Source organism: Labrus mixtus, chromosome 9, assembly GCF_963584025.1.
Source record: "Labrus mixtus chromosome 9, fLabMix1.1, whole genome shotgun sequence".
Lineage (NCBI taxonomy): Eukaryota > Metazoa > Chordata > Actinopteri > Labriformes > Labridae > Labrus > Labrus mixtus.
The window spans coordinates 8,104,552-8,114,515 of NC_083620.1; the positions used below are offsets into that span (position 1 = coordinate 8,104,552).

The following is a 9,964-nucleotide window of genomic DNA, read 5'->3' on the forward strand; positions in this document are numbered from 1 at the left end:
ATAAATATGCAACATCCAATAACATAAAATCACATAACACTATATGAGGATACATTAACATACATATGCCACAATATGACAATACAAAAATTCTATAAATAGAAATTTAACACACAAAAATTAACATTGGGTACAGCTCTGGTTCCCTTTTAGCCCGTATTTCACCTTTTTGTGGATTTGTGAGTTATGGTTTCCATTCACCATGCTTGACATTACCCTGATTTTGCACAACTTCCTATTTCAAAATATGTACTAAGGAATAAATATAGTATGGCATCATTTTAGATAATGTATCTAAGTTTTAAAACTCAATTACAGAACACAAACATGATTGACAGGTGCCTGATGGAATCATCTTATTTTATGTTTTATTGTCCCCCTGGTTGAGTGAAATTTGTTGAATGGCAGGCTTTGTTGCATTCTCCATTTTAACCACAGGGTGGTGCTGAAGTGGCGGATTTACACGTAGATACAGTACGTCTTTACGTCACTGTTTACGTGCCTTCTTAGCTCCTCCCACAGCGCTAGCAGTACACGCGCTGTTGTTGTCACCGACTGTCAATCAGGAGTCATGATCAACTTTCGTTTTCGCCGTCACAAATACGGTACAATAACCGGATCGTAACTGATCGAACATGTCAGAAATATTGCTGAACAAAGGTGAGAGTATAACGAGCAGTCCAATGAAGGCCGAGGAGTGTGTCCGGAGCTTCCTGCTCGTGGATGAACAAGAAAACCTCCAGGTAAAGTTAGCTAACATGTAGCCGCTATGCTAACACGTAGCCTCTGTGCTAGGGGAAGTCATGAGAAAACACGTTTTATTAAAGGTCATTAACCAACAGGTGTCAGTGATGCTAGAAGATGGTACATGAGCTCTAAAGATGTCTCATCTTGTTAACTTAAATACATGTTACAAACAATGTCTCATACCATCTTAAAGACAGCAGCAGAGTGGGTTCTTATTGGGAAAGTCCCGGATGAGTCATACAGTCCAGCTGACCCATAGGGAGTCAACCTTTCATTGTGTTGTTGTTTTTACTGCAGTACAAAGTGTAGGCTGATAAACATTATTTATCTCCAGCCCAGAAGCTCATTGTTGATGAACGCAGACTTTATTTGAGATTTGTTGTGGTGGTTATAAGAAAAGCTGTTCTGTTCTGCAAAACAAACAAAACGAGTCCACTTTAAGTGAGGACAGAAGACATTTAAACTTTTAAACTTTAGCCTGAGCTGCATATATCAAACTGTATTGTGGGCTCATGTTTTTTTTGTATGGGTGGGATGTGTATGTATATATATATGTGTTGTGTTGTGTGTTTGTATGTATGCTGGCTGCTGGAACACCTACATTTCCCTGCTGGGATGAATAAAGAAATGCTTACTTGTAACAAATGGCCGCTGATGCGTTCAATGTCCAGTCGAGAATCACTTTTTTCGTCAAAGCAGACAAACAAACATTTCACGCCGCATCTCATTGACCTGTTTGAAGAAAAAAAAAAACCTGTGTCCCCTCCCTGTTGCGTGACCTCACAGTGACATACTGACCCTTACCCTGATTGGTTGGTAAGGTGCTTATACGCTGATGTTCACAGAAAACTAAATCCTACAGTGAAATGTTTTCCAGGCTGAGTATTGTCTCAGAGATGATACAACATGGGTGACCTAGTTCTTTTCTTTTGCTTAGCTCAGGCTTTCCCAACCTTGGGGTCCCATGAATTCAAATGGGGTCGCCTGAAACTTTGCAATATTGATAAATAAAAAAAAACATGATGTAGCATTCTGCCCTTAATTAAGCTTGTTAATTAAGGCTTTTTTTGTCCTGAACAACAACGCCTTAATTAACAAGCTTGGGCTTTGTTGTCTGAACTGAACACAGGCGATTGTGCGCCCTAGCCAAAATGCCAAAATTGGACAAACTTGCACTATCTCTTTTTCTATCTCAGTGAAAAGGGTCCGCACCGTGAGAGGAAGGGAGAGGTGGAGGGACAGGAAAACAAGAATTTAAATTGATCATCTGTTCTAGTGAAGCTCAGGTTTGAACCCTGCAGACTGTAGTCTCAGACCGATGCTGTCAAAACCAGTCTGTGCTTCCAACGTGTGAGATTTTAGTGTGAGGTTTGTCGTCTTTTGAAGTGTAAAAATGTTGTTAAGGCGGGATGATCTGTTGCAAATATTAATAATCCTGAACATTTGAGTAAATTAATATAAGAGGAATTTCCAGAAAGTATGACGTCATCATAAAGAAAGACTCAGCGGCCTAAACTGAATCTGACTTCCAGCGTCCCTGTCATGGCGCCAGTGATAAGATTGTGTATCTGTTTAAGACTGCTCAGCATCCTCTGCCTCTAAAGGCTATTGGTTTGGTGTTCCCCCTCCAGGTCCGCGATGAGTCCCAGTTTTTGGACAAGCTCGGCTGTGGAGACGTGGAAGGAGTGAAGGTCCTCTCCATCTTTGGCAACACGGGTGATGGCAAGTCCCACACACTCAACAACATCCTATTTGATGGCGAGAGTGTATTCTACACCTCCAAGTCCCCCAGCTCCTGCACAGTGGGAGTGTGGGCAGCGTATGACCCTACCCTCAGTCTGCTCGCACTGGATACAGAAGGCCTGCTGGGGGCTGCAGCCAATCAGAACCAGAGGATGAGGCTGCTGCTGAAGGTAATTAAAGTGTTAGTAGCTTTGTTTACATGTACACAATTACTTCATCCAATCAAAATCATTCTGATTGGGGATTCCAACTTCACTGTTTTCATGGACGCTAAATAAACGTGATTTAATTATGATGCATCCATCAAGTGTTTGATCAGAAGAAAACCATTATGACATGCACAGAGCAGTCCTGCTGGTCTGATCTGGAAAAATGATTTGCTCCTTCCTGTACATCAGGTAGCAGACGTGTTTCTGTCAACGAGGGTGTATCAAAGTTTTTATTCAATGTGTGATCCATTTCAAGCCAAACTCAATCCCCGCTGTATATACTGTATATTTCCAATTATTATTTTCGGTTTAGTTCTAGTTATCACGCCAGAGTCACCGTGCAACTATACTCTCCCTGTGATGTAAACAAACACAGCCATGGCGGCATGTCTCCAGAAGTTGCTCCTGCATTTCCCCCCTCGCTGTGCAACAGAGATTTAATTCTCCTCCTCTCTCGCGTCTGCGACTTTAGATGTTTGTATTTTATTTGACCTTTTTCTTTACTTTTTTTTTTCTTCTCTTCTTCATTAAGTTGCAAGCTCAGCAGTAGGCTACATAATTGCCCCGCAATCAATAAAAAAGGAAATGACTGCGGGGCTGCAGGACCTTCAGACATGCGCAGTGACAATAGATTTACTCCAACCAGGAAGACGCAATCGGGTCAAGTGTGTACATGGACATTGATTTGAACAGTGATCGGCATAAACCGCCCCTCTCGATGGGAATGACATTATTTTCTTCCAGAAAGAGCCGGATTGGATCAGTCTCTTCTGGTTGACGTTTTCACATGAATCATGCTTTTATTCTGATTAATTGTGTCCATGTAAACATCACTGGATGTAGAATTCTCTCTTCATGATAAAGCATAATTTCCATGTTTTTATTGCCTTTGCACTACTACATCTATATGTCCTGTTTGTTTTTTTCTCCAGGTGTTGGCGGTGTCTGATATAGTCGTGTATCGCACGCGAGCAGAACGCCTCCACAACGACATGTTCCTGTTCCTGAGCAGTGCCTCGGGCGCCTACCTGAAGCACTTCACCCCGGAGCTCAGGGCGCTCTCCAGCCGTTGTGGACTGGATGTGCCGCTGTCTTCTCTTGGGCCTGCAGTTATCATCTTCCAGGAGACGACACACACTCAGCTGCTTGGTTATGGTAGGGGAGAAAAATAACCAGCATGCATTTATCCTTTAGCCTTTCCAAGATGCCCTTTGATGCATTAACTGTCCCACTAGGATTCACCCGCTTTTCTTTTCTTTGCAGATTCTAAGGTGGCCGGGCACTCCGACACACTGCTGCAGAAACGTTTTCATGACCTGGGCTTGGGGACGGAGGCCTTCAGCTCTGTGCAGTATGTGGGCACCCAGACAATTACACCTCCCACTGATTACAGCAGGCTGCTGGAAGCCGTAAGGCAGCAAGTAAAGAACACTCACACTCGCTCCCCACGGCAGCCTGGGATAGTGTTTCACGCTCTGGAGGTAAGTGGTGAACCAATACCCTCTCAAATAGACTTTAAAGTAAGCTTTGCTCCTTGTTTGAGTTGATGTGATTGTCTCTACTCGTATTTTCCTTCATCTTCCCTTTACCTTTTTTCCTTAGGCACTGAGTGATCGTTTCTGTGGGGAACTGTCCGACGACAAGATGACCCTGTATTCTTTCTTCCCCGACGAGTACTTCACCTGCTCTGCTGTCTGCCTGAGCTGCAAGTAAGTCAATAGAAAAAAACTATTGTGAGCAGGAACTCACTATTTTATGTCTTCGGTTTCACTCTCATGTCACTTAAAGGCAGGGTGGGTAATTTTCTCCAGATACACTTTTTAAGATTTTGGTCTTTAGGTCCTGACAGAAATCAATAACTCATGTGCTTTGAAAAAGGAACAATGAAAATCTAGCATCTGTATCAGTTTGTAAGCCTGTAAAAACTTCAACCATTGTCTGCCACGAGGTACCAATCTGATGAACCAATCTGACGCCTCCCTGTCTCCCTGCTCATTCTCTACCTCTTGCATGCACTAACCCACAATCAAATCATGAGCTGAGGTCCGCTTCTGGACTTAGGCGCTTGTGCATGTAAGTGAGGGGCGTGGCTTTTGAGGGAGCACAGAGGGGAGGGGGTGGGTGCAGACGGAGCACAGAGGGAATGCTACTTTCAAAATCATGCTAGTCTTTCGAAAATGACCAACCCTGCCTTTAAGTATGCCTGAAATCTGATCACTTTTTGGTGCACTGAAGACGCATTCAGGCATTTTAAGAAACCATACAGCTGTCTCTGACTTCTGTTATGTTGTTTTGACACTTTCGGTTGTCTGTCTTGTTTCCAGCATTCGCTGTAAAAATGGAATGAACCATCTGAGAGACAGAGTCCCCCACATGGCAGATGGACTTTGCCAGTACGCACACCAGTATAACAACAAAGTCCTCATCTGTAAGGTGAGTGACTCCTGACACCAGTTGCTCTGACTTGTACTGTCAAGCTGTGATTCAAAATGAGTGGTCTGGGCCCCTCCTCCTCGGCTCATCGCCCCCATAAACACACCCTGTACCCTGTAGTGTGTACGTTGTGGACTAATGATGATTTGAATTGATGATTTCACAGAGGCAGGCTTGGAGTCTTCTTTATAAATATCTGTGTCTTTGTTTTATGTCGACAGAGGTGCTATGAGGGGGGCAGAGAGGTGATCGTTGTCCCCAAGACGTCAGCTTCCTCTGACAACCCGTGGTTTGGACTCGCCAAGTACGCCTGGTCAGGGTAGGTAGATACACCCCACCCACCCCCCCCCCCCACCCCTCCACACACGTGTTAGTTGCCTTTCATCCAATCATCTCGTACTGTCTCTCCATCTCTCCCAGCTATGTGTTGGAGTGCGCTAGCTGTGGTGTTATCTACCGCAGCCGACAGTACTGGGTGGGAAACCAGGACCCTGAGAGCGGCGTGGTGCGATCTGAGGTCAAGCATGTTTGGGAGGGGGTGAGTACTCCACGCTCCTCCTCTTCCTCAGGTTCAGAACTTAAATAATTTCTTGGTCAGCTGGTTAGATTTTGTTTTATTGTTAACGCACTTCCCTATTCATCGAGGTCAAACCAGGTCATCTGAGCTGGCAGCATTTTTACAGCTTGCTTCCTCATTGGCTATTGTTTCGTTCCACCTGACAATCCACAGAGGTTGAGCTCGGCCGACCTCGGTGTTCTCCTCACACATCAGGATTTCTGATCAATATTTACGATTTATTTTAAATCGGGGCGGGGGTTGAAATAACTCTAAGCACACCTCACACCACAGGAACATCTGGCTAGATCATCTTTGGATCCATCAGATAGTCGGGCCTTTGCTGACTTTGTTCGGGGGGAATTGGGCATAAAATCGGCCGAATTATCATGTAGTGTGTACCCCGCCTAAGATAGAGGTTTCTTCTTTCCATTGATCGCTGCTTCATTGAGGACACAGTGATTCTATGACTGACTTTTCCATTCATCCCATTTCCTCAGTCTGTCTCTCATCTGCTTTCTCTTGTAGCAAACGTTTTCACTTGTTGACTCAAAAACTCAGTTGACCGTTCTGTACTGTGTTTCCTCCCTTGTTTTCCTCTCAGTCCGATACTTTCCTGTCCACGCATCAGAACGCTGCCCAGATGGTCCTGGACGGGATGAACTACATGATCCAGTCAGTGTCGGGGTACAGCACCGGCCCCACCAAAGCCGTCACCGGCTGGCTCACTGACCAGGTGGCCCCCCCGTACTGGAGACCCAACACAGAGATCACTGTGAGTATGAAGAGCTGAAGCTGATAAAAACAACAACACTGCAGATTAAGTTCAATTAATTAAGTTCTGACCTTTGATCACCTTATCTTTCTCTCCTCCTCTTCTCAGGCCTGTCATGGCTGTCAGAAAGTGTTTGCGGAGGCGGAGAGGAAACACCACTGCCGATCATGTGGTGAGGGGTTCTGCCATCCCTGCTCCAGCCACAGGATGCCCGTACCAGAGAGAGGCTGGGGCAGTGGTCCTGTCAGGGTGTGTAAGGCCTGCCACAGACAGGGGGGGCCAGCTGACAGCCAGGGTGAGAAACAGGGAGAATGAGTAGACAAAACATTGTGTTGACTTGAAATAGATCACCTGCATCATAACCTAAAATCTTTGTGTTCTGTCTATCAGTGTCTCTCTCTCATGTACATGCATCTTTCCATTAGTGTGTAAGGTGGAGCCTCGAGGTCTGATTGCTCGCAGGGTGACGGAGGTGGCCCAGTCCACGCTGGATATGGTGACCACAGCTGTGGACTACCCGCTCTGTGAGTGCAGCTGAATTACAACACGACACATTCTGACAGCGCAGAGCAGCTGGTTACACATTACTGGATGGTTTTAGACATCATTCTAATTTTTAAATTGTATTGTGCAAGTATATGATTTGGCCTGTTGTGTCATTAATGACATCACCACTGGAACCTTTTAAAGATTTATTTTGGGGCTTTTTTGTGCCTTTTTTTAATGGGCAGATAGGACAGTGGATAGAGTCGGAAATCAGGGAGAGAGAGTGGGGAATGACATGCAGGAAATAAGCCACAGGTGGGAGGTGAACCCGGGCCCCCCGCTTGAGACGACAGCCTCCATACATGGGGCGCGCACACTAACCACTGCGACACCGGCGCCCCTACTGCTGGAACCTTTTAAAGGGGACATATTATGAAAAATCCACTTGTACAGTGTTTTTGAACATGTATTTGGGTAACCTGAGTGTCTACTGACCCACAAAATGTGAAATAAACCCATCCAGTCCTTTGTGTGTGGTCAGCATAAGTCTTACAACACAGAGAAAAATGCTCTGTTTCAAATGTGCTCTCCTTGTGATGTCACAGTAGGATTCTGGAAAAAAAATACCCTTCTCTTGTATCTCCACCCATGGACTCCACCTCCAGCCTAGAGCAAAACATTTGCGCAGGTCGGCCATTTTTATTCTCGCTACAGAAGAGTGATGTCTACGGGGAAAACTCAGGGGGAGCTCATTGCATTTAAAGAGACACACACACCAAAACGGAGCGTTCTGAGAGAGCTGGTTTATACAGGGTCACAAACCTCCTCTGGTGCTTGATTCATGTTATATTTTGACCAAAGCACAGCACAGATGTTTCATTTAGACCACAGGGGGCTGTTTGAAAAGGTGGAGTAGGGGTATAATATGTCCTCTTTAATTTGTTATGTTTATAGTTGCTGTTCCTTTCATTCCCTTCAGGTTTTGTGAAAGATGTGGCTCGACCGGACTACTGGGTGCCAGACCAGGACATCACACAGTGCCACCAGTGCTCCAAGACCTTCACTCCAGCCATGTCCAAGCACCACTGCAGGGCCTGTGGACAGGGGGTGTGTGGCCCCTGCTCCACACACATCAGGCCTGTCCCGTCCCGAGGCTGGGACCACCCGGTCCGAGTGTGTGACGGCTGCCACGCCCGCACAGACAGTCTGTGAAGTCTTCCAGATTTAAAAAAAAAAAAAAAAAGAAACCTACTCTCAAGTGCACTCGGTCTTCCTCAGATGATCCACAAAGACGCTGTGAATCCTGGTCACACTGCGAAACAAGGAGGATTCAATCTGTGGAAGTGGATCCGCCTTAGTTTTGAAGCTTAAACTAGTCCACCTCCCGTCGCTTTAGAAGTGCTGACTACAAGGATCAACTTTCAGTTCATCTGCCTTCCTACAACCTTTGATTTGAACTGACATGAAGAGACATTTTACATGATCGTAAAATCCTCCTCTCTTGTGAAGTCTGACTCCTCTGGCTCGTTTTTTCGCTGCAGACGAACAGACCGAAATGTTTTAGTCCATACATAGAATAGATTCAAAGGTAAAAACAACAAAGGAATTAAAGGGCGAGTGATGTAACTAATGTGTAGTCGATGTGAACCCACACATGGTGGAAGCAGAGCCTTCACAGAAGTAGACACTGTGCAGAGCTTTCTTTGTTACTGTCCTCCTCACAGACAAAGAAAAATACTCTGTGTTTGTTGTCCCCGTGTGACTCCAGACGGAGAGAGTTGCAAGACGAACAAACACAAACTTCAGAGTGTGCCTTCATGGGAATCTTGACTCCTATTGCTGTAGCTGCTACGTAAGATTTGCAGTCGGGGGAACTTAAAGTCCGTCTGTACCAGGAGTGTTAAGATTATCAATTTACAGCCTCTCACATAACTCTTAAAGGCAGGGCTGGTCATTTTCAAAACCTAGCATGATTTTGAAAGTAGCATTCCCTCTGTGCTCCCTCAAAAGCCACGCCCCTCACTCACATGCACGAGCACTGTTGCTCCAGAAGCGGACCTCAGCTCATGCTTTGAGTGTGGGCTAGAGCACGCAAGAGGTAGAGAACGAGCAGGGAGACAGAGAGGTGTGTGATTGGTTCATCAGATTGGTACCTCGTGGCAGACATTGGTGGAAGTTTTTACAGGTTTACAAACTGATACAGATGATGGATTTTCCTCTTTCCTTTTTCAGAGCAGATGAGTTATTAATTTCTGTCAGGACCTAAAGACAATTTCAACCAAAATCTTAAAACATGGATCTGGAGGAAATGACCAACCCTGCCTTTAAGCACTGCATTTACAATATGGTGAGATCGATAGTGTCAGAAAATGTGTAGCACAAGTTATAGACATTCCAATGTATGGACAAAGATTTGTTCGGAAGTAGATGCACTTTCCTGCGGTTATTGTAGAGCGTGTGTTCTTTCTGAAAGCTCTCTTCATGTAAGTCTTCATTGTATAAATGTCAATGTAAAAATGAAACTTTCTCCACAGCAGACTGGATGCATAAACTCTGTTTTATCTGTCATTTTCTTCTTAAAGTTGTTTTTTTTTCTCACTAAAAAGTAGCAACTGACAATCAGTTTTTATCTCGTTCATAAATCAGGCTCATCAAAATCTAAAGTATAATCTCCTCATGACGACTTGATGCTTTATTTGCAGCAGAGTATTAAACTGTGAGGCTAAAGTTAATATTTGGAAACTGAAAAATTAACAAATTCAATAAAATCACAAATTATGAGAAATTTGGTGACTATTTAATATAATGTTTTAATTAATTTACACCACAAATGAATGATGAAAGCATCTCTTGTTATCTGAAGGCTTCTGTGGGTGGAGGGATGGTGTTTGCAAAACTCTCATTATCACATTTTTATGCAAAAGATTCACATCGGTTATGATTCTAACAGCTCGCTTCTTGTGCTTCACGTTAGAAGAAAATAATCCATTTATTTTATTCTAATCAGAAATGGAT

The 9,964-nt window shown here is 44.4% G+C and overlaps 1 protein-coding gene across 1 annotated transcript; it reads left to right on the top strand.

The window, feature by feature from the left end:
• The first annotated feature begins 517 nt into the window (after positions 1-517).
• Positions 518-9,724, top strand: si:ch211-11n16.2 (zinc finger FYVE domain-containing protein 1). Its single transcript, XM_061045634.1, has 12 exons — positions 518-743; positions 2,379-2,660; positions 3,632-3,854; positions 3,963-4,180; positions 4,302-4,408; positions 5,024-5,132; positions 5,354-5,451; positions 5,553-5,670; positions 6,293-6,463; positions 6,572-6,758; positions 6,889-6,987; positions 7,929-9,724. Exons 1-12 carry the CDS (start codon positions 636-638, stop codon positions 8,159-8,161), a joined length of 1,953 nt encoding a protein of 650 aa, XP_060901617.1. The 5' UTR covers positions 518-635; the 3' UTR covers positions 8,162-9,724.
• Positions 9,725-9,964: the final 240 nt, after the last annotated feature.